The 24,710-nt window shown below is 41.9% G+C and overlaps 1 protein-coding gene across 1 annotated transcript; it reads left to right on the top strand.

Moving 5' to 3' along the window:
* The first annotated feature begins 821 nt into the window (after positions 1–821).
* Positions 822–23,658, top strand: SLC25A43 (solute carrier family 25 member 43). The gene is made up of 5 exons (XM_032767045.2): positions 822–1,202; positions 4,697–4,938; positions 5,980–6,152; positions 21,615–21,749; positions 22,508–23,658. Exons 1-5 carry the CDS (start codon positions 931–933, stop codon positions 22,709–22,711), a joined length of 1,026 nt encoding a protein of 341 aa, XP_032622936.1. The 5' UTR covers positions 822–930; the 3' UTR covers positions 22,712–23,658.
* The last annotated feature ends 1,052 nt before the right edge of the window (positions 23,659–24,710 follow it).

Raw genomic sequence — 24,710 nt, 5'->3', positions numbered from 1 at the left:
TAAACCCAGTGACAAGAAATAAGCCTAAAGAGACACAATGAAGCAATGGCAGGAAATCACTATGCTAAGGTGTTAGGAGAGATCCAAAGCAGTGATCTATTGATCAGATAGAGGCAAACCTCATAAAGCTGCAGGATAAGGGAAACCCCAGAGCCAAAACCAGAGCAGAAGAGGGGACACCTCAGCTGGGATGAGAAGTAATGATATATTCATAGCAAAGATCATAGCAGTGGACCCCCCCTCGGCTGTGCCCTACAAAGACCAGTGAAGGAGGGATGTTTCTGTTAAAAGTAAAGGCAGTGGGGCAGAGCTAAGAATAGCTTTGCTAGAACTACCGTCTTCCCTCTGCAGGCCGGGTACCACTGCATCCTCCCCCTCCATCCGGTCTGGCCAGCATCGCCTCCTACCCTGGCTGCAAACGAGATCCTTATCGGAGGGAGGCGGTATTGACAGGGCGGGTACAGCACAGAATACAGACCCCGCATAAAGTCCCATTAATAACAGAGCCAGTAGGCTGGATTTGAGCAGACGGTTGGGTGAGTTCACACACCAGCTAAAACTCTCCCCTAAGCCTGGCCTCAAACTCTAAATCGCCACCTGCTTGTCCGGTTCTGGCTCCCGCGTTACCCAGGCCTGCCGGGGGCTCCCTGCGTGCTGCGGGCAGGAGCCTCGGGGCCCCTCGGTAACAATAAAGGGCAAGAGGAAGCGCTGGGGGCCGGGACGATGCGGCTGGCAGCTCCGGGCCTGCCCACCCCGGTGTAGGGACGGCCCCGCCCGCCAGTGGGGCGGCGCCTCCCGGAGCCTGCACAGGGGCAGGGCGCTGCGCGCCGATCTGGCTGCCAGTCCCTGGAGGAGGCGGAGGGAGTCCGCAGCTGCCCGGCCTGGGCACCATGCAGCCGGGCAGGCAGTAGGGGCAGCCCGCGGGGGGCCATGGCCACCTGGAAGCGGGACGGCCGGGTGACCGGCTGCCAGCGGCTGGGCTGCGCGGGGCTGGCCGGGGTGCTGAGCCTCAGCCTGACCGCCCCGCTGGAGCTGCTCACCGTTCTGGCCCAGGTGGGCACCTCCCCGCCCTGGCGTGGGCTCTGGCAGGCGGGCCGCAGCGTCTGCCAGGCCGAGGGCATCGGGGCCCTGTGGAAGGGGAACCTCACCGCCTGCCTGCGCCTCTTCCCCTGCAGCGCCCTGCAGCTCGCCTCCTACCGCAGGTAAGCGCGGCCCGCCCGCTCCCAAGGCGCCTCGGGGCCATTGGGGTGGGCAGTGCCAGGCTGCCCCAGCGGGGTGGGGGGCTGTGGGCGCTGCCAGGATCTGCTCTGCTACCGCAAAGGGGTTTCCCAGGGTACAGGAAGCAGACAGTTGCCCTGTTACGGCTCAGAGTACCCATTCCGGAGGCTGAGGACTAGAACCTCATGCCGTGTTTACTCTGCTGACCGAGTTGAGATCCAGATTTAAATCATCGGGAAATTTACCCATCCAGACGGGCCCACCCTTTACGATGAATATGATCATGAGTATTTGCGAAAAGAAACCTCACGTCTCCCAAATCAGCAGTTTGACTTAATATGAAACCTGTTTCCTTGCGCTTTTCTACAATTTAAAATGTGCTGACCTGCCAGATCTCATTTGGAAAGGAGATTTTTCTCGTTTTAGATTAACATCAGAGACCCCTCATGTTAAAACTCCCATTTCTGCTTGAAAATATGTGGCTAAGTGCACTCAGTAACACCTAAATTTCCTCCAATTGAAAGAGATTAGGAAAAAAGATGTGGCTTCACTTTATTTTATTTATTTATTTCAGTTTACTTGGTTGGACAGTGCTTGGTGTGTTGTCAGTTTCTCTGTTCCCCATATACTCCTAACTCTAGGCCTCAATGTTGTAGTCCATTTCCCCTGTTTGTGATTGTCTCTAGTACAGCAGCAGGGAAAGGATACACATTTTTTTTTTTAAAGGGGAAACTATGACTGTAAAACAAAACAAACCATAGGCTGTTTGTTTTTAACGTTTGTTTTTAGTTGGCTAGATTTCAAATTGACTGTGTACCTTTAAGGAAGTTCAAAGTTTCTCCTTCTTGTGATGATCTTGCTCTTTCAATTATTATGTTTCAATTACTGCAGTAGCTTTTAGTGTTCCCATACAAACATGTACAAAGTCTATCTTTCAAATTATCACAGTTTGACAGTCCTGTAAATGTTACATTCAGTATGTGATTTACTGGGATTTTTTTTTTTTTAATTAAAGTCACAGTAGGTTGGAGCTAACATCTGTTCCTTAAGCACTATTAGTTGTATTTCGTTTTAGTTTTTCACAAATCTCTATTAAATGAGCCTATATACAAAAATGAATAAGAACAATCTTTTTAATTTTACCAGACTCATAACTAAGAGCCTTCATTTTTATAGCTGTAATGCTAGCTTAATGGTGATCTCTAATCTTTATGCACAGTCTTTAAAACTACTGTATAACATTACATGTTAAAACTCCCTTTTTTAATAAGAAACAGCCACTAGAGGAAATAATGCTGCAGAGAGAGAGGAGTGTTTTCCAATATGAAGTAGTTCTGTAAACATTACTCAGCAGAAATGCATGATTTATTAGGATTTCCTTTTCTGTCAGGCAGTTTGCAGTCAGTTGTTTGTTGCAAAGGCTCCAGTTGTCTCTGAAGCGGTGGGCCTGTTTGTTTGAAGGTTGGGGTTTTTTTTGTTGTTGCTGTTCTTGTTTGGGTTTTTTTGCCAGTTGGTTTATTGAGGTCAGCTGGGTGCAGGATGTATGCTTGATACTTCTGTATGTTTGGGAGGATGGGGTTATTCCAGTTCCCAAACTGGATGGGAGGGGAAGGAAAAAGAGTGGGCTCACTTTCCTGCTGTCCAATCAGGCACGCCGCAGGGGACTCGACCCACACTGACGCCATCCACTGTTTGTAATGGGCTTGTTCTTCACCCAGCAGTGAGTGAATCATCATTGCTCTGGGTGTGCAGTTCATGATGAAGATTGGTTAGTGGAGCACCAAGATTTCCACTCAAGCAGCTCTATTTGGTCCTCCTGCTTTGTAACAATTCTGTGAATCTTAGATGGACTGACTGAATGTTACTTGAAACAATGTGCCCACTATTTGCTGGGTTAGTAAGCTGCTCAGAGGAGAGGATGGACAGTTTTCTTTCTCTTCTCATTTGCCCAGCAGATCCTTGTCAATTGCTATGGGTGAAGAGGAGCTGCTAGGCAAAAACAAGTACAATTACTTGCACGCTCCCACTCTAATGCATTAAGCTGCTTGTGGTTTATTTATGAGATTCCTAGGAGGGGAATACCATGCACAGACACAACAGCAGACAGAGAGAAACACTAATAATATTTAGTTAATGATAATGCAAACCCCCGTAAAGGACATGGTCTGGGTAGAAAGTTATTGACTGTTTTGAGCCAGGGAACGGTGACTTGATGGGAAAGGATGGAATTTCATTACACACACACACACCCTGTGCTTCTGAGCTGCTCCCTAGGCTCTGACTCCCCTCTGACTTCTCCTTTGCTCATTTCCTGCTGCTTGCATGATATCCATCATGCTCATTTCTAATTTGACTTGAGTACTGTGTGCACTGGAGTAAGTCCTTAGTCTGTCCTCTGAATCACAAATGCCAGAATCACAGACTACCCTTGAAGACTCCAGGACACTATCAGTGAGTTGGGAAAAATACAAAACATGCCAGTGTTGATGTTTTAATAGCAAACTCAAACCTAGACTGAATCCTTGACACAATGTAGTTCCTGAGTGTGAGTCTTCCCCATGAGAAGAGAAGCCCTTCTAACACTGAGACAATGAAACAAGGAATGTTCTGCTGCTCTCAGGATTGTAAAGAAGATTTCTACATATTTTTTCTATAACTTCTACTGGAGTAGCCAGTATATTGGAAACACTGATAGAGAGAAGTAGTCACATCTCGGATCTCCTGTTGATAACTGAAACAGTGAGTCAGTCGACTCCTTTAGCATATTTAGTCTGTGCAGTAGTGTTCTGAGTTGCAGTAACTCATCTTGGTAGGTGTAAATACAGAGCCCTAGGATTTAAGGCCAGAAAGGATCACCAGATTATCTAGTCTGACCTCCAGGATATCACAGGCCACTAAACACCACCCAGCACCTGCACACTAAACCCAACCACCAAAATTAAACCACAGTATTACAGCCCACAAGAGACTAAAGTATTATGTGCCACTGGCAGAAACTAGGAGGGACTGAGGTACTGCTGCTCATTAGGGTTCTCATTTACTGATCTGTGTTTAAACCAAAATTCTTTTGAAAAGCAAACCAGTGGTCCTTTGAACTACTACAATATGACATCCCTTAACAGTTTTCATAGTTTTCCTTGGTCTGGTGCTTCATATCCAAGAAAATGGAGAGGGTATTGGTTAGTGGTTAGTCAGTCGCTGAATTGCTTTGTGACCTTAGGGCAAGTCATTCTGACCTCTGTGTCATGGTTACCCCCTGTTTACAATTGTTACCTGCTTCATGGAGGTTTTGAGGCTTGCTCAGGATTTGTAATGTGCTTTGAGACCCTTGGATGAAATGCATAATTGAAATTCTAAGTATTGTTTATCAAATAAGCTGATGGGCAGGAGAACAGTTATGTCAAGAGATATCTTCATTTTTATGCCTGATTTTTATTGAGTCCTAATTAACAGTTCCTCTTTTATCTGTCTCTTCTAGGTTTGTCGTGCTCTTTATGGATGACTTGGGCCACATTTCCCAGTGGAGTGCCATCATGGCCGGAAGCTTGGCTGGCACGGTTGCAACAATAGTGACTTACCCTACCGATGTGGTAAAAACGCGACTCATAGTGCAGAACCGGTTGGAGCCATCTTACAAAGGGATTCTTCATGCTTTTTACACAATTTATCATCAAGAAGGATTCCCTGCACTTTATCGCGGTGTTTCACTGACTGTATTAGGTAAGCTAGTAATGGGAAAGAGTGGGGGGTTTTTGTTGGTTTGTTTTAAGCTTTACATTATGTATTGAAACATCAGTGTGACGCACCTGTAAGTTTTCCCAGTTCATTTTAAATGTGCAAGTAGTAAAATGACTCTGTAGAGGACTGGATATATATAGAGGACTGTAGTGCTGGATATATAAAGCACTATAGCTCACAACTTGCATCACAAGTTGATTATTTCTGCTGTAGCTGAGTTGTCTCTATGAGCAAGTGCTTCCAGTTTTATCTTTAATGGGTGTGGCTAAGAGAATGCGAGAAGATACACTTGCCTAGCTTTTCGGGATTACCTGGTTGCATTTAGAGGCAGCCTATTCCTCCTTCACTTAACTTAAGACAAATGATGTGTACCCACAGTGCACTGTGGGTGTAATATGGTACTCCTGAAAGGGGAGTCAAAGCAGTGGCATTCCTCGTTACTTGAGGCAGATGTGGCATTTGTATTTATTTTGTAAAATATTTATTGACTCTCTCTCTACTCTGTAGCTTTGCAGAATACCACATTTTAAGATACTGTAACTGGTTACATAAATTGATTCTGACAAAAAACAATGAGCACTAACAGCTTACAAGCAAAACTTAAAATTAGTGACAGCGGAAAACAGAAATCGTATGCCAGGCAAGAGAGAAGAATGTCACTCAGTAATTTGGGCTAAAGTTCAACCCAGTTGTGTGAGGAGTGGAACAAAAGATTGACCTTTCATGAGATCAGAACAGTAAGAGACACCAACGCAATAGACTAGCCCCGTTGTAAACGTAAATACCTAATGCCATATTTGGACCCTAATACCAGAGATTTAAATAAGCAAGACATCCCCTTGATAAATGAATATCTAACAAGTAAAGGTTTTTAGATATTTAAGTCTGATCTAAGTGAGCAAAGCAGGGTTTAAACTGGTTTACAGTCCCTGGCATTTATACAAGCCTAGGAGGAAGCATGTAGTTCTCATTATATTGGGTTATGTGCTTACATGAATCTTTTGTGTCTGGTTTGCTTTATAGGCGCAATCCCGTTTTCTGCTGGCTCGTTCTTTGTTTACATCAATCTGAATAAAATATGGCATGAGCCCAGCTTTCACTTCTCTCCTCTTCAGAACTTCATAAATGGCTGCCTAGCAGCTGGGGTAGCACAGACACTCTCCTTCCCCTTTGAGACCGTAAAGAGGAAAATGCAGGTACAGAGCATCGTTATTGTTACCATTTTGGTGGTGGTCATATTGTCAGTGTTAGTTTCAGGAGTTTGAGGCCAGGCATTAGCCAGTTGATTGTGATTCTTTTTTACCAAGAGTGAATCCTTAGAGGGATTTAATTATTCCTGGCATTAAAGGCTGAGAATTTTTGGCTTAGGTTTTGTTAAGACCAGTTTAAGTGGTATCATGAGATCAACAATATTTCTTGATATTCCCTTATTTTCATTAAAACTTCATCACCATCATCAGAGTACCAAAGACATGTCATCATCTGGTGGCTGCTTGGCCTATGTCAAATGAGCTGATATCCTGCTCTTGGTGTGCAGGTATCCACATCATAAATGCTCCCATCATAACTGGCGGCCTTATTGACAGTCTCAGGATGGAAGTCAAATATAAGGGATGGAGACTACCTGGGGAGGCCCCTTTGAGTCAGGGTTCAGGCCTTTTGAAGTGGAAGTGTTCACTGCTTCTCTGTTCAACAAGTAAACATGGGGCTTATTTCTAAGGCTCCCAGTATACTTGAACATTGTAAAAAAGACCCACAGTGCCGAGTCTCAGAGCCTACATCAGCTGACTCCAGCTCCTGCTATGGGGCTAAAAATAGCACTGTAGACATTCTCTGGTTGGGCTGGAGCCCGGCTCTGTAACCCCACTTTTAAGCCCTGTAGTGCAGGCTGCATTAGACAAGTCTGTTAACCTGGGCTCTGAGACTCGCTGCTGCAGGGTTTTTTTGCAGTGTAGATGCACCCTGTGTCTGATACCCTACATGAGCACAAACTTTGGGACTAGTATGATGATCGTTCAGTAGTTGGAATAGCTACTACTAATAGTAATTGGGATTTAAATTACTTTATTGTTTTTAGGACAGTTGTAACACAGTTCCCCAAAATAGTGTGAAATCTGATTTTTCCCTTCCATTCTGTCCTGAATCCAGAGCTTTGCTCTTCCCCTACCCCCGAACCCCCCATATTCATGTGAAACGGTTGGCTTGTTTCACCACTTGAGTTGCTTGTATTGTTTCCTGTGTTGGAGTTCCTACATACATTCCACATACGTTTATAGCTAGCACAGTCTATAGAGAATTAGGCAGGGACCAGGTCATATTCTCATGCATTTCTCATTAGCCATAAACACCTACATTTCAGTGCACCAATAATTTGTGCATTAAGTTTTCATAGCTAGTGAGAAGGAAAATTCACAGACTTCTGGTCTTGTGTTAAAAAGGACAATTAATAGCTTGCTCCTCTGAAGCAGTACAGTTGGGGAAGCAAACAAATTATTTTTTTTCAGCCACTAGGTTGTGCTGTTTCACCAGTTTTTTATAGATAAATGCCAGCTGCTCTCTGTTGGGTACTTCTGTATAGAATGTACAGAAACTCTGGGTTTATTGCCCAATCTAGGGTGACCAGATGTCCCGATTTTTATAAGGACAGTCCCGATTTTGGGGTCTTTTTCTTATATAGGCTCCTATTTACCCCCCGCCCCACCTCCTGTCCTGATTTTTCACATTTGCTGTGTGGTCACCCTAGCCCTATCTCTGTAGAGAGCTGTCCTACACTTCGAGCAAATAAAGGTATTTTAAAAAAAGAGAGAGAGAGAGAAAGAAATGACCGAAAAGAAGAAATTGATCAAAAATATAAGTATCTTCTTTGTCTACAGTGATTTGTTTTGAACTTTGCTGCAGTTTATATACTTGTCAAGTGCCTTACAGTCTTAAGGTGCTTTTTTGAGCTTAAAGACCCCCAGCTCCCCATAGCACTTTACTAACAAGCTGTGGGGAAGGCAGGAGGATACATAAAAATTCAGTCAATCCTGATTTGTTTTTTTAAGTAGGAGTGGTTGAACTTGCTCAAACTGCCAAGTATAAAGCCTGGCTGACACTGGGGACTGGCTGAAGCTGGGTCGAAGCGGTCTGTGAAGTTGTTTCTAAAAGTTAACATAAGCATGTTGCTCAGCCTTGTGGGGGATCAGTTCCACACTGATCTCACCTGCTGAGGGCCTGAAGCAAATCGGGGGAGGCGCCAATACCTTTCGTAACCATGATTCTGTCTCAACTGTCTCTTCTGATCTGTTTCCATCTGGTGAGCCTGTTCACTGGGGAAAAGAAACATGTGATGTACTGAAATGTTTAGCTACCCCAGTAGGCTATCATGAGTGCTCCGCAGTGGTACAAGGGAAACTCTCGTTCATTTCACAGACCTGGGCTCTTGCTTACTGGGTGAAGAGGAGCTGAGAGCTCTAGGGCAGACTTAAGAAATGAAATTAGCAGGCTGCCAAAGGAGTCTCACCAGCCTTCCTGCAGAAGGAGGTCCAGTGGCTCAATATTGGTGTTGGGCAGTGGCAATTGGGGAGTCTCAAGGCTCTCTCAGATCCCCCTGAGAGAGAGAACTGGACAGCCATCAGGAAGAAAACCTAGACCCCACTAATATAGCAGTGGTCTGGTACTGCAGCACTGATCCAAGAAAGTGAGAATAGGACTGGGATTGAGGAACACTTGAGTTTTAATCCCAGCTCTGTAACTGATTTACTAGCAGGGGCGGCTCTAGACATTTCGCTACCCCAAGCAAGGCGGCATGCCATGGGGGGCGCTCTGCCAGTCGCCGGGAGGGCAGCCGGCGGCTCCGGTGGACCTCCCGCAGGCGTGCCTGCGGAGGGTCCGCTGGTCCCTCGGCTTTGGTGGACCTCCTGCACAGTGCTGTGAAGAGAAATACTACTATGTAAGAACTAAGTACTAATAACATTTATCACACTCACCTTGATCCATCCTTTCCAATGTTATATATCTACAGCCTCACTGATGTCAGCAGGAGTTTTGTCACTGACTTCAATAGAACAGGATTGGACTCTCCATTATTTTATATTTTGGTGGTGATTTACTCTGTCAGACTTGTTCCTGTAACAATGGCTCTCCCGTTCCCCACTTTACCTTCAGTGTTATAGTTACCATGTTTAGCATTTTTTAAAAAGTTGCTATATTTGATGTTAAATATAGTCAAATGCTTTATTTTTTTTAAATTAAAAACTAATTCTAATTAGTCATTTTGAATGTGTGAGCCCTCTCTTTCTATTGTGATTATCCTAATTTTATCCCTTTGTCTTCCTTTTTTCATTTTGCTCCTGAATGGCATGTTAGAGAATTGAGAGGTACAGTATGCATGTTTTGGCATGGAACATATGGCTTATATTGTGAATCTAGAGGATGGGGTTAGTCAGAGGGGACTATTAGTAACACTTCCTGTGTTATCAACTTTTAGAAGAAATAGGTTCTCTTTCACCTAAGCAATAATTTACTGAAGACTAGAGCCTTTCCTCCAATATGAGATGCCCTTTTTCATAGCCTATCATAGTGCCCAAGGTATTGGAAGGCAGGATACAAACCTAATGACTAAAAAAGGAAATAGCTGGATTACTTTTTTATTCAAAGTTTAGAAGAAAAACATAGGGGGTGATGAGTTGACATTTTTAACATGTACTGTGAAATCTTTGTTTGAATCCAAGAATTTGCTGAAAACCTCATTAAAATGTTCACGTTAAATTTTAATGAAATTTTGCATAACTGATTTGTGTTCCATTGATATTATAGGGGTCACTTTAGGTTAAAAATTATATATATTAAATACATTTGTATGTTACATGTAACACCATAGATATTAATCCTCAAAATTTTATTTTTCTTTTTTCACTTACTTTTTGTATTTCACTCGGTTTGAATAATGAAAATAGTCTAATCAGTTTCATTTTTATTTGTAGTCAGTTTCTAATTAATGTCTTTATTAGGATGTCATGCACTAGCACAATGATGCAATGTTTGTTTGCAAATATTTAAAAACAAATGTGGGGGAGGAGAAGGACTGTTGAGGATTTTTTTAATTGCTTCCTTAGGACTCTCTTAACAGTTCTAAGCTAATTCAAACCCAAATAAAAACTGCCAATTACTGATACTCTCATCTTCCATCAGTAGCATGAAAGATATTGAGGAGTTATTTAAACCAACATCCAATTTCCCAGATGAACATCTAATACCAGAGGACCTTGCCCCTTCATTAAAGTGAATTCCAGATGATCTCTTTCTGCTGTTATCTTCAGCCAGATAGGAGGGTTTGCTGATATAGCTGGACCAGCAAACCTTTTCTAGTGTAGACTAAGGCTCACACAATTCAGCTCCTTACAGCTATTACAGGATTCAGTGTGTATATGTTTGGCATTGATTGCACACCATTCCATGTGTTATGAAGAAAATGCTCACAGGAATATAGCGTGTTGGAGTGCATCATGTGAAGATGCTTCCATACCATTTTAACACCAGGTTATGTATTCAGTGGACTGTAACTGTCCTTTTTGGAGCAGTCAAAAACAAATGGATATGATGTTCTTCACTTCCCGTCCTAAACAGTTGTGCAGGGTTGCTGTGGGCTGTTGTCGCACCTCATCCTGGAAGTGGCTGCTTTTCAGTGGGGAATTGCGTTAATATTGGGTGTAGTTTATATATCCGTTCATAGGTGCTGGAACTAGGGGTGATTGGATGTGGCAGCACCCCCTGGTTTGAAGTGGTTTCCATCATATACAGAGTTTACAGTTTGAATCAATGGCTCTCAGCACACCCACTATACAAATTGTTCCAGTGCCCTGTATCAGTTCGTAAAGTGCTTTGGGATTCTTTGAGACAATAGGTGCTATGCAAATGTATTTTTTTATTAATAAAAAGTGATTAATTACTGTGAATTTGCAGTAGCAGATTTTGAAACCTTTAGTAAGGGCCATACTGCATTATAGGAATGGCTGACCACTCATTAAACCCAATTTAGAGCCCATGGAGCACACAATCAATCTGAAGTCAATAATGAGCTTACATATAATGTTGTTGTTGTTGTTGTTGTTAAAATAGCTCCCTAGTTAGGCTGACATTTAGCACACAAGACCCTAACACAACAACTCTTAAAGCTGGGTTATAAGCAAAGCCTGAACAAGGAAATGGAATCCAATAATCTTTTATAATAAAAAGCATTTTCCATGTGAGCCATTGAAATGAGAGTTTGTCAGATAATTACATTCCAATACCACCTAAGTGTGAGTAATTGTTGTACAGAGAGCGCTTAGGCAGTGGGATGTTTCCCAGTGCTTTAAGGCCAGTCTCTGAGTGCACTTGTACTATAGCATCCCTGCTATTTACAAGATTTGGTTTTCCTGCCAGCTGGGAATATGAAAGTTATTTAAGTCATGAGCCAATTTATTTAAAAAACTTCTGGGTCATGTGGTTCACATGACATCTAAAGAGCATACGTGCTTTAGGACCTTTTGCATAAAAGCTGTTTATTATTTAACTCCTTATGTGCTGGTGGCTTGGAACCTTTTCAAGATGAAACTATTTGAATGAGTAGAGTGGTATATTACAGTGTAGATAATAAAGAGCAATAATGATTTTTAAAAAACATAGATACTTTGTATAATGGGCATCCATTATTAGTACACAATACATTTTTAATACTCTGGGTTTTATTGTGAAACGGACTGTGTCTCTATTTGTCATGAATTCAACCCCACAACTATTTATTTGTATAAACTATGCAGATTTGGGTGGTTAATCTGTTTATATATTTTTTTTAATTGGCATCAAAGTGTGGTGTTCTGCTTCTGCATAGATGAGGAGAGAGATTCAAAAGTGCCTTGAGATCTTCCAACATTACCTGTCATTTCCGGACAGGCAGAAAGAATCTGTGCTTAAAAGGCCACACTCACCCTGAGTGTAGATCAGATGATTTCAGTGCATCAGGAACATATTTGTTGTTTTATTTCATGAGAAAGACAATATCTCCATCAATGCAGCTTTTCTCTTCTTCCCTACACTTGTATGTTTGCAAAGCAATGGGACTAATCAACTAACTTGTATTTTCTAACTTCTGATTCCTTTCACCATCCCAAACTCCCTCTCTCCTCATGGTACTGTAGTGTTAGCATTAGACGTGAGCCCAAGTCCTGGAATGAGACATGAACTCATGATTAGCCTGAGGGGAGTGTTGCCAAATGGGTCATCAGAATCCGTTTGTTTCCTTCGGGCTTTTTCTTTGCAATCACTTCCAGAGACTGGCCATGTCAACTTTTTATTTATTTGGCAATTAACATACTTGATACAGCTCAGTCTCTGAAGTTGTAAAGAGCAAGATACATGAGCCCTATTGCCTTAGGAACTACAGTCCCTGGAGCATCGTTGGCCAGTTGGGGTGCAATTCTTGCCTCAGTGAAATGTGAGACTTTCCTTCTGCCAAAGCTCTAGTTGGCTTTTCTCTGGCCCAACCACTTGAGGCATTTTTCTCAGAAACCTCAAAGCAGAGGAGAGACGCCGGGAGACAGGCTATCCATGTGGTTGTCCTCATAAAACTGTGGTGTTAACATTTTGTAGTACAGTAGGTTTTGTTGTTGATTTGAGGGTTGGTTTTTTTTGTTTGTTTGTTTTTCCCCTTGCATGAAAAGGCAATAAAAATAATTAGCAGTAGGACTGGTCATTGCTGACCCTTCCTCAGCCCTGTGAAGCCTTCCCTGGAACTGAGCAGATTTAATAGTCCTGATCTGGTTGGTAATAACTACTACTACTTTGCTTTTCTGTACCCTCTTTTCTCCAAGGAGGCAGGATGCTAGGAGTAATAAGGATCTCAAACTGCTTAGCAAATTAAGCTAAATAAACATCTCTTTGTGGAAGGGGAGGCATTTATAGGTCTGGCTTACCCACCAGTGAAATTCAGCCATCTCTGAGGTGTACTGAGGCAGCTGTTTGTTTGTCATTCAGCAGCACTGCTCCATAGTTTTTTTGGGAAAGGAAATTAAACTTATTGTATCTGATTGAAACTGCAGGAGACAGAATGAATAGAATGTGTTTACCTGTGCTGGAATTTAACCAAGAGAGATGGTTAAGAGAGAGACTGTTTGGAAACTGAAGTAATGAAATCAGTAGTGTGTGTGTGTGTGTGTGTGTGTACACTGTTAAATCGTTTAAGAGAGCCTTATATCAATCATAGGTTTATCTATACACAGAGTTGCACTGCTATAATTTAATGTGTAATTTTAAACTGATAATTGTACAAAAGGCTGTGTGGACACACTCTTCTATTGGTTTAAACCTTCTCTTTCACTTTAGCTTCAGTCTGTTGCTAATGACCATAAACTAAACTGCAATAAGCTCCTGCCCCTCTGAAACCAAAATAATGCCCCAGCCTGTCAAAAGACTTATGCAAATATTTACTTTTGCATACAGAGAGTAGCCCAACTGAAACCAATGGGACAAGTCACCATACGTGAAGCTAACCATGCATGTTTGCAGGATTTGGGCCCAAGATTGTCTGCACAGGGTTTTGCACCAGTTTTAAATAAACCAGTGCAACTTTTGCATGCAAACAATGCTTTAGCTTGTGTCCATTTCTTACCACTTTGAGCTAAGTCAATATAAGGCACTCCAAAACCAAAATGAGTGTGTATACAAGGGGATTGCACTGACTCTGTAGGCAAGGCCTCCATCCGCATTTCAAGGGTATCTTCATGAGCATAGAAGCAAACGCAAACTCTCTTTTTAATGAACACTTAGGCTCAGCAGCAAGGGGTGCATTCCATGGCAAAGGCAGAAGCCACGGAATACAAAAGCCATCATCCTAACCTATTTAATGCTGTGCTAGAGGCCAAATTTTGCTTGCTTTGCTCACTGGAGCTGCCCCGGTGATTTCAGCAAGAGAGGCAGAGTTTGACCGCAAATCAGGATTTTTTTCCTCTACCTAGGGAGAAGAGGACAAAGTGTTCCTAGAGTGCAGGCAGCTAGCTGAAGGTCAGCTGTTCTCATCTATTGCTCTGGAGACAATTGACTGCTGTTACCTCACAGCAGATTACCTTTCCACATGTCTGAATGCCCTGTGTGGGCTTATTGTATATTCTGATCCATGGTTAATCTGTCTGCAATATTGTAGGTTGTAATTTAGTCCCTGCTGTGTAAAATGGTTCACATGTTCTTAGTACTGGTTCTTTATTTGCATTTTGAAATTGTTTGCCATCTCTGGGTAACAAAATATTCTTTCAGGCTCAAATCATTTAGTCCGCATTGAATGAAAATTTCCATTGACTTTGATGAGAGTATTGCCTGTGTGGGGACTGCAAGATTTGTCCATCCGTTTCCTTTCAACTATGATTGCATCCTGCTGCAGCGAGTGTCTTTATTAACCCAGCCTTAAAAGACTTCACTGTTCTTCTTTTAGATTCCGGATTAAGTGAAATGAACTGCTGAGCTTTATCATAAGTTGCTTTCCTTCACTGCTGAGTTGTTGTTGTTTTTTTTTTTTAGTGGTGATCTTTTGAATGTGTATACATTTGTATCAATAAGAAAGATTACTATATTTAGTGATCAAAATCCTAAATCCCCCATTATTACAGGAATATATTGTTAGCTGATCTTTCACCCTTCCTGGGTTATTCATACCACACCCCTAGAAGGTAAAGTGCCTCCAAAACAGAGTTTCATACTAACATACATTTTATCTCCTAGGAAAGGAAGAAGAGCCTGTATTTAGGGCCATATTTTCAAGATGGCATCCATCTTGTGCCTGTAGTTTGTGGGTATAAAAATTCATAGATGCAGTGTATGTCACTTAAAGATCTGATAACACCAGCAAATCAGCTACGTGGAAATCTACATGTCCTAAATGGCTGGTGCAAAATTGTATGCAGTTGTTTGCCTGCAAAATTGCAGGTGCAAAAACCAGAGGCTGTGCTACCTTGTGAGGTAATCTGGTCTAAAAGGTCTCATCCTTGTCCCTTGTGATAACATGATTTACTCTTGAAAGGCTCAATCTGTCTATCCTTAAGCAGAATTCCCATTGAAATCAGTGTGTGAACCGCAGGTCGTGGTCCCAGGGGATGAGAAACGCCGGGCTGGGGGAACAGAGAAATAATTAAGCATTTTGTCTTGTAAGGTCTGCAAAATCACTCCCTAAAGTTGCATCATATGGTTTTGACCTTAGCCTGGCATTACAGGCCATAGGTGGGATGGTGTTGGTAGGGTCTGCAAACAGCACATTACTGTACTCTGTTGGGGAAGAATTTTGCCATGATACTTCACCTTTAAAAAATAAATCTTGTGGTCTCCTGGTCTTAGACTATCAAATTTAGGGTAGTTTGAGCTGAGTCTGCGCTTTGGTGAGTGAGTGACTCAAAGCCTGCTGGAGACTAAAAGATTGTTTTGTACTTGGGAGATAAATGCAAGACTGGTTCTACTGACTAATAGATTTAACACTGAAAGTACCCACGGCATCCATCACAAACCTAAGGAATGCAGATTAGCAACTTGAATTTCGTTCTTTATCATCAGCACAGCCCCTTCCATATAATACCTCTTCTTTCACAGCAACATAAAGAAGAATACATACATAAGTAGAATAGATTTAAAAAAATGTATTAAAGCTACTGTTAAAAAAAATTATATAGTACAGAGGTTAAGAAAAGAGTGTCTATATATCTGGGTATAATGCTTAGATTATCCACAAATACAGTTTGTTTTTAAAGTCATACGATACATATAGTATATAATCAGCACTAGCCCAAATTTAGGTGAATAAGTTTAACGATACAGTTTAGATATTTAGAATCCGAATACTTGGGTACCTCACTCAGGAAAAGTTGTACAGAGTTGGTTGTGGAAAGCAAAATATATCAATGAGTGAAGATTGTCCCTCAGTAACTGAGACTGTATGGTAGGTTGTCCATTTGGAAAATACAATCCATGAGGAAAGTGTGACAGGTTGGACCCTTTGTGAAGCCACCTGATGTGCTGAGATGCCACTGAGTTCTTGTTCTGCCAGCACGGGCCCCCTTTACCCTGTCTTGCAAAGCCAGGCTCTCCCTTTACCCTGTCTTGCAGAGCCAGGCTCTACACGCGCACACGCTCCAGCACTCAGATGTCCACCTCCTTTGGAGTGCAGACAAGAAGATATATTATGAAATTTTCCCCCTCCCTCAATGTGGAGAGAGGTGTGCACACTTCTTCCCCCTCTCTTCTCTCCTCCCCTTCCCCCCCAGTTAGAAATTACAGAAACTGGGTTTAATAATAAAACAAATTTTATTAACTGTAAAGGGCAGATGTTAAGTGGTAAAAGGTAACAAACAGAACAAAGCTGATCACTAAGCAAATGAAATCAAACACACAAGCTAAGCTGGTTTCACTAAAGAAATTAGTTACAAATAGTATTTGTCACCCTAGATAGTCTTGCGGGCAGTTTGCAAAGCTTCTGTGGTTCAGAGTTCCAGTTCTATTCCTTTTCAAACTGGACCCCTGCCTCAGTCTGGACTCCCCCCTTGCCTTCCCTTTTGCAGTCTTTCTTTTTGGACAAAGAGGCCAGGGAGAGGAGAAGTCCTGTTTGCCTTCCTCCCCACCCTTAAACAGGATTTACATAAGGCGGGATTAGTTTGTTTCCCAAACTTAACCCCATCCCCCTTCCCTCACAGTGGAAAGTTACAAGAAGTCCCAGGTAATGTTTTAGTATCGGGTGAATAAGACCACCTGACTCTGTAGCATCCATGAGTCAGTGGCAATATAGAGAGTTCATAGGAAGGCCAAGCTTTTCACAGTCCATTGTCTTTGCTGATGGGCCATCCACGCTGTCTGGCTTTTCCATTGTTGAACCTGAAGTGTTCACAGTAGGCATCACCCAAAGTAGCATAGTTGAAATACAGATACATAGTCCATATTCCTAATTTCAGATACAGAAATGATACAGGCATACAAACTGGATAATTTCATTCAATAAATCCTAACCTTTCCAATGATATCTCACATGAGCCATCTTGCATAAAGTATGTCTTAGTTATGTCCTATTTATATCATAAGCATATTTTTATAATGAGTATGGAATGACATGTCACAGAAAATATTTCAGTTACTTTCCCCACTGCACTTCTCATCGGTACACCAGCTCATCCCTCCTGGTGTTGCTGATGTCCAGTGACATGTCCTGTGTAGATGTCCTTCAACCACCTGATGGCATCCAACACCATGAGTTGCTGCATCAGCTGAGTGTAGCATTGGCCAATTCCACAACCCCGCAACACTCGCTTGTTACTGGGGTCCCATGTGCCCAGGGCTCCTATGATCAGCGCATCTGTCTGTACCTGGTCCCTTAGCTCTCCAGGTATCAGCCAGAGGGGCATATTTCTCTACCGACACTTTGAGAGCTAAGGGTTACCATGGGACAGGTAGGCTGGGGTCCTGTTCTTGAAGGGCACTGTGACATCCACTTTGATGATCTGGTCCTTATTGGTGATGATGATGTCCGGTCGCAATTGGCTGTCGATTCAGCTAGTAGGAAGGCCTTGCTCCTTTGGTCTGTTCCAAATGGGTATCAGTTCAACAACCTAAAGACCCAAGCTCTATCAAAAGACAGGAGTAGAAGTTGCTTTGTGAAGTATTATGCTACCCATAAAAAGTATACTCTGGTGATATGTTCTTTTGAATAAGTAATTAACCACTTCTCCCCGTTATATAAACCAGGTTAGGTTTCTGCAGAGCTTGGCCAGTGAAACTAGTCTGAGCTGTTCAGTTAGTTTCACTTTTAGCTCTCCTGCTGTAGTGCAGTTGTAGGGATTACAGTATTGCAGGGATGTGTAAATCCTCCAGCATCATCTGATAACCAAACCAAAATTTTCATTTAAGTTCATAGACTTTAAGGCCGAAGAGACTATCCTGGTCATCTAGTCTGACCTCTTTCACATTGCCGTCCACAGAACCTCACCCACCCACTCCTGTAATAGACCCATAACCTGTGGCTGAGTTACTGAAGTCCTCAAACCCTGATTTAAAGACTTCAAGTTACAGAGAATCCACCATTTACACTAGTTCAACCCAGCAAGTGACCCATGATGCAGAGGAAGGCAAAAAAAAAACACCACCACCCCAGGATCTCTGCCAATCTGATCTGGAAGAAAATTCCTCCTCGACCCCCAAATATGCTGATCAGTTAGACTCTAAGCATGTGAGTGAGACCCACCAGCCAGACATCTGGGAAAGAATTCTCTGTAGTAACTGAGAGCCCTCCCCATCTAGTGTCATGTCTCCAGCCATTGGAGATATTTGCTAATAGCCGTTGCCGATGGGCCATATGCCATTGTTGCCAATCTCACCATACCATAAACTTGTCATGCTCAGGCTTGAACCAGGTTAGGTTTGTTTGCCCCCACTGTTCCCTTTGGAAGGCTGTTCCAGAATTTCACTCCTCTAATGGTTAGAAACCTTTGTCTAATTTCAAGCCTAACCTTACTATTGGCCAGTTTATATCTATTTGTTCTTGTGCCACTATTGGCCCTTAACTTAAATAACTCCTCTCCCTCCCTGTTGTTTATCCCTCTGATAGAAGGAGGGAGAGGAGTGATCATAGCTCCCCTCATCCTTCATTTTATTAGGCTAAACAAGCCAAGCTCCTAAAGTCTCCTCTTGTAAGGTAGGTTCTCCATTCCTGTGATTATCCTAATAGCCCTTCTCTGCACCTATTCCAGTTTGAATTTATCTTTTCTTAAACATGGGGGACCAGAATTGCACACAATATTGCAGATGAGGTCTCACCAGTGCCTTGTATAATTGTAGTAACACTTCCCTATCTCTACTGGAAATACCTCGCCTGATGCATCCTAGGATTGCATTAGCCTTTTTCATGGCCACCTCACACTGATGGCTCAGAGTCATCCTGTGATCAGCCAATCCACCCATATCTGTCTTCTCTTCCTGCTACTTCCAACTGTGTCCCCAGCTTATAGCAAAAGTTCTTGTTGTTAGTCCCTAAATGCATGACCTTGAACTTTGCACTGTCATCCCATTTCTATTACTACAGTTTTCAACGTCATCCAAATCTTCTTGTATGATATTCCAGTCCTCGTGCGTATTGACCATACCTCCCAACTTTTTGTCAGCTGCAGATTTTATTAGCATACTCCCACTTTTTGTGCCAAGGACATTAATGAAAATGTTAAATAAGATTGGTCCTAAGAGTGGTCACTGAGGAACTCTTTACCTCTGTCCTTAATTACTTTCTCTTTCAAAATTTGTTCTAAGATCTTGCCTACAGTGAGGTCAAACTAACAGCCCAGTAGTTGCCCAGATCACTTTCTTTTCCTTTGTTAAAAGCAGGTACTGTATTTGCAATTCTCCAGTCATGGGTTACAACTCCTGAGTTCACAGATTCATTAAAAATAGTGTTAACTGAAATTTTCTTTAATAATATTTTCTAGCTTTGTAAAATCCTTTTTCAAAACCTAATTTTTGTACCTTGAACTACTGGATAAGATAACTTTGATTTAAGTTGTGTCATTGTTTTTAGGCTGACACTTCCTTTGAGATTCTTTTGGTTCTCAAGTACTGTGGCGAAGGGCTTGAAGAACTGTTTTTATGGCTCTGATAAGCAGAAAGGTGGGAGTATGAACTGTGCACCACAGTTAAAAATCTTGATAATGGTTTTTACAATGGTGAATGTTACTATAAATAATCTCTCAATAAATCACTTTAGAGATCAGAGTCTGTAGACAAATTAGAAATCTGGTTCTTTGAGACATACCATTCTTTAACATTCGCCAGAGTAGTTTTGCTGCTTACCAAATCTTATTTAAACCTGAAGTACATCATACTCTACATTTATATCGTACACAAAAGTGCCACCCTTTGATATGTGCCTTTGCAGTGTACATAATGGCTGAAGTGATTAAGCTGAACTAATGCACTTAATTCTTGGAAGTCTGCCTCTGCACACTGAGAAGGAAAGAAAGGAAAGGATGCATATGTTTAGCAGTATTGTCATCTTCCTCAAGTATTTTAACTAGTTGTCCCTTTTCCACTACTTGTCCACAGTTTCCAGGGCTTTTGGAATCTGTTTCAAAGTATCCCTGTCACTTTGAAAAGCAGAAGTATGTGTCAAATCCATCCCGGGTTTTTAGTGACTGGGGTTAGTTAGGTGCCTGTGCTCCTGTACAATGAATGGGGGGAGACTGGAGCCTTAGAATGTGACCCACAAAAGCCAGTGCGCTAGGCAGGGAGCCAATGAAGCGAGCCAAGGAAGATATCAACAACGAGGGGAAGGAGGTGCTCAACCCTGTCCCTGTCATGGAGACAGGTGCCTCCCTGCACCCCAGACTTAGGCACCTAGCCACAAATGGGAATCAGCTGCCTGAGTCACCTGGTTTAGACACCTAAGGCATTCCTGTGGGAATGAGTTAGGCATCTGCCTCGCTCTACACAAAACGTCCAGAGAGGAGCTGCTGCTCCCCCCGTCCACCTCATAACTTTTAGCCTAATGGTTAGAACACACGTGAGTTCTAGGAGATCAGAGTTTAATCCCCCCACACCCACCACCACCAAAATACGGACAAAAATATGCTGAGTATTTTTTCTGTCTTCTAAACTGTTAGGATGAAATTCATCTATGGCATTAGGGGACACAACTCTGTTAAAACCAATTTAGCCACACCCACTTACAGCAAGAATTATTTTAGTCTTCAGTATGTTTCCATTTTTTACCAGCTAGGCCAGGGCTGCCAAACGATTGACATTCTAGAGCAGATACATCTAGAAATCATGGCCAGTTGTCAGTTTAATAGAGAAGGTTGTTACAGGCTTATCACCTTGAGGAAGCTGTGGGTTTTTTAGCCAAACTAAGGAGGAGTATTACACCACTTGCTGTTATGGATTCACTGGGGAAATGTAAGAGAATTATATCAATATTCACCAATAAATTAACAGTTAAACTCCCACTAATATAAGATCACTGCCACTAATATAAAATTACTGATCTTCAGTGATCAGACCGGCATGTGCAATCACATGCCTGAATCACTTGTCTGGAAAAGAGTCTGTCTTGTCATATGTATGAACAGATCCCTGATTTGCACATGCAAAGCAGACTTCTATCTGTGTCCATACAGATGGATGAGGATCAGATTACTGAAGATTAGGCCATCCTAACTGTTCTAACACAGTGAGAGATTAATGGTGAAAGGATTTTGCTGCTCAGAATGACCCATTGCACTTTTGTTCCATGTGAACTAAGTGCACACTGATCCGGTAGATTATGACATAATATCATGTGCTCATGTGACTTTGCATTTTGATGGTTTAAATCTTACTGTGTTTGGGGGTGACTTGGATGCGTTAGTCAAGTGACGCCATGTACAATGCAGCATGGAATTAATAGTAGACTTCTCCTATACCCTACATTTCATATATCTCCCCTCCCCCACCCCACACAACTGGTTGCCTTTCAATAAGACCTCAGGCAGAATTGTTAATTCTTTGAAATATAATTGGCTAAAGCATGGTAAATAGACACAGGCCTCCTGCTTCAGCATTTAAGTGCTGAACACCTATAGAAGTGAAGGAATTAAACAAACAAATCAACTCAATTAAAAATAATTAACCTATTGTGGTTTCTGTTTGAACAGGCTCAGAGTCCTTGCCTTCCCCATTATGGAGGGGTTGATGTCCAGTTTACTGGCATGGTTGACTGTTTTAGGCAAACTGTGAAGACCAAGGGTGTGTTCGGACTCTGGTGTGGACTCACAGCCAATCTGCTCAAGGTGCGAATTTCCTCCATTCTGATCAGTCTGTATTTAAATACGATCTGAGACACGTGACCAACTAATTGGTGGTTGGGACTGTAACACACATGATGTCCCTCTTCTCCTTGCCTTATGAACAGTGTGTTGATTAGACAGTTTGTGACAGCAACGGTAGAGATTTGCCCGTACTCGGGTTACAGTATAACTGTTTGAGCTATATTAGTTTGGTCTTAATGGCCATCTGCAAGTTGCTGACTTCCATATAACACCATCCTCATCAAAAGTATTCGAGGAAGTGGGAGAGCCTTTTGATGGAAGTTTATTCAAACACACTTGGGAAATAACAGAGAGAGAGAGCAGGGAAAATGGCTAAACATAAAGAGCCAGAATTTCAGCTATTGTAAGTCAGCACAACTTCATTGACTCTGCTTGGGACAAAAGAGAGGATGCATTTCTGCCACGTACAAAATGTATCCCCAATTTCCTGTTCAAACAAATCTTAACTGTTTTAAACATTGTGGTGTTTTAAAGTTCAGCACAAGCCTATTTCCTCACAATAATTTGCTATAATTGGGTTGTGCATATAATAAACCAAGTCTTAACTCAATCTGATACCTGTAGAATGACACAACTAATTTAGGGTCAAATTCTCAATTGGCCTCATGAGGCCAAATCAACAATGAAGTCCTATAAATCCTAGCTTTGTAACTGCGTAGAGAATATTGATAGTGACTCCAAATTAATAACTGATTTCAATCTTTTTTTTTTCCTCACAGATTGTCCCATACTATGGTGTTATGTTTAGCACTTTTGAGTTCTGCAAGCGGGTCTGTCTCTACAGAAATGGTTATATTGAATCTCCCTTAAGCTACAAGCTAATTCCTGGAGTGGACCAGAGTTTACAACCACAAGAGTTGCAAGAATTAAAGTTTCTCCAAAGAGGAAATTTTGAGCCACCAAAGCCAACTCTTGAAAATTGACACTGGAAAGTCTATTGAACAAATATATGTTGCAGTCATTCTCGGCCAACTCCACAACCTGAAGAAAACGTAGCAAAAAGGAAGACACATTGCACTAGAGGTAGCAACACCTCAGTTTACTGTATGGCCTTCCTTGGGATTGAAACCCCCATGTCAAACATGAATAAACCTTGTAACTCCATTAGTGAATTGATACAATCAATTCAAGCTTATCTGAAGGACACACATTTTGAAACTACTACAGTACTGGAACTTGAAATCTACTCATCTGGGGATTTTTCAGTGCTGAATAGCTTTTTAATGCTAAAACCACTTGCAGAGAATAAGTGATATGAGCCATGATCATGAATTATGATTTATTTAAAAATATTAGGGAAGTTTAAAAACATCTGTAACACCTGAAAGCACTGAACACATAGCATTCAGAATAGATATATGGTTAAAAATAGAAAAAAAATATACAGTATACTGTGTACGCATTTCTACTGAAATCTGTCTGTTACTGATACAATATAGACTTGGCAATCTGGATGTGCAATATTTGTCCCCACATAATTCACATTGTTGTCCTCCTAATTCTTGTTTTCAGCTTTTGTAAAACTTATTTGAGAACTGAATAATCTTCTGTGTCCTCAGTTGCAAAGACAGATACTTTTGCTGAGAAAGAATAGTAATATGTGAAACAGCGCTGAAATGATCTAACAGTCCTAAATGCAAGCTGAGATATCTTTCCCTACCCTACTATATTTCTGCAAGTATCTGAATTATTTCTGCTTTGCGGGAAAAACAAGACTGTTTATATTCTGTGTTCATTTTGTTATGACTAACTCTACCTACTACTGTGTGAAAAATACAGATACCAAACACGTTAGATAATTTAGTGTTAACACCCTTTTATGTTTGTCAATATTTTTAAAGGTGTATTTTATATTAAATTAATTTTCAGAGATGACAGTTTTATGGTCCGAGCTTTGAACACTACTATTCAGTATTTAACCTCACCATCTCTTTACAGACACAAACAGGAGTGGTCCCCTTTACCTGCTGTGACCTGTAAGTCAATGTATTGTCATGCTTTTCTGAGGAGGGGACCTCAGAGATATAAAACACTATGGAATGCTACAGCATGAGGACTAGTTTATTCCCAGCTCAGATAAGTGTCATTCAGGGGCCAGCCCTCAGATCAGTAACAAATGGTTGCTGGGATCCTGATTCTTCCAGGGAAAGTATAAAATTTCTCTATCCAGCATTGTGACACCCAGTTGCATCTGGCACAGCATCCCTGATTCCAGGTGCCCTCATTGCAATGTATATCACTCAGACTCTGTGAGGCAAAGGGTAGCTAGTGGCACTGAGCTATGCTCTGACAGAGAAGTAAACCTTTGCTCACCTGGGGAATTGTAAAGAAGCAATGGGTAGAAGGTGGTGGTTAAATTCAATCGTAGATGTAAGGAATAAAGCCCTTGAGAGCAGAACACTTTACAATGCTGAGTAAAGTCTTACAGCCACCCTGTATGTATTAATGGCCCCCTTTAACTAACAAATGGGTCTCCCTTGTCTTCTTTGTCAAGTTCAGCCCTGCTATACGCTAGTGCTTTCAACTGCAGTTATTTCCAATTATTCCAGAGCTGAATTTGATCGAGAAAGGTTCAGGACTTTACCAAAGACCACACAGCAGGACACTGGAAGAGCTGGGATTGGAATTTGTCCTTTCTTTCTTCCCAATCCTCTGATGAATCCAGCACACTATATTCCCTTAGCTTAGAATGGTAATATTTTTAATATTGATACTTTTATGCATGCAGTTGCTAATAAAGAGATGTATCAGAAGAAGCGGAGTAGACAGTCAGACTGTGTTAAGAGCCGAGCCTAGACAGGCTGCCCAATGTTGACCAAGGTAGACTAATCTATCTCATATTTTTTATGAAAAGCTGGTTGACGTGCTTGGCAGACTTGACTAGGCCCTAGGACTGTTCCATCCTAACTGTTGTTGATGGGT

This window comes from Chelonoidis abingdonii, chromosome 8, assembly GCF_003597395.2.
Source record: "Chelonoidis abingdonii isolate Lonesome George chromosome 8, CheloAbing_2.0, whole genome shotgun sequence".
Lineage (NCBI taxonomy): Eukaryota > Metazoa > Chordata > Testudines > Testudinidae > Chelonoidis > Chelonoidis abingdonii.
The sequence above is the reverse complement of the archived record's forward strand: the minus strand, read 5'-3'. Positions and strand labels throughout refer to the sequence as shown.

Bases quoted from the DNA above. Each gene is read 5' to 3' on its own strand.
- SLC25A43 (XM_032767045.2), top strand. From the start codon at position 931: ATGGCCACCTGGAAGCGGGACGGCCGGGTGACCGGCTGCCAGCGGCTG. The intron at 6,153-21,614 runs GTACAGAGCATC...CTGTTTGAACAG, and splicing joins CCGTAAAGAGGAAAATGCAG to GCTCAGAGTCCTTGCCTTCC. The intron at 21,750-22,507 runs GTGCGAATTTCC...TTTTCCTCACAG, and splicing joins TCACAGCCAATCTGCTCAAG to ATTGTCCCATACTATGGTGT.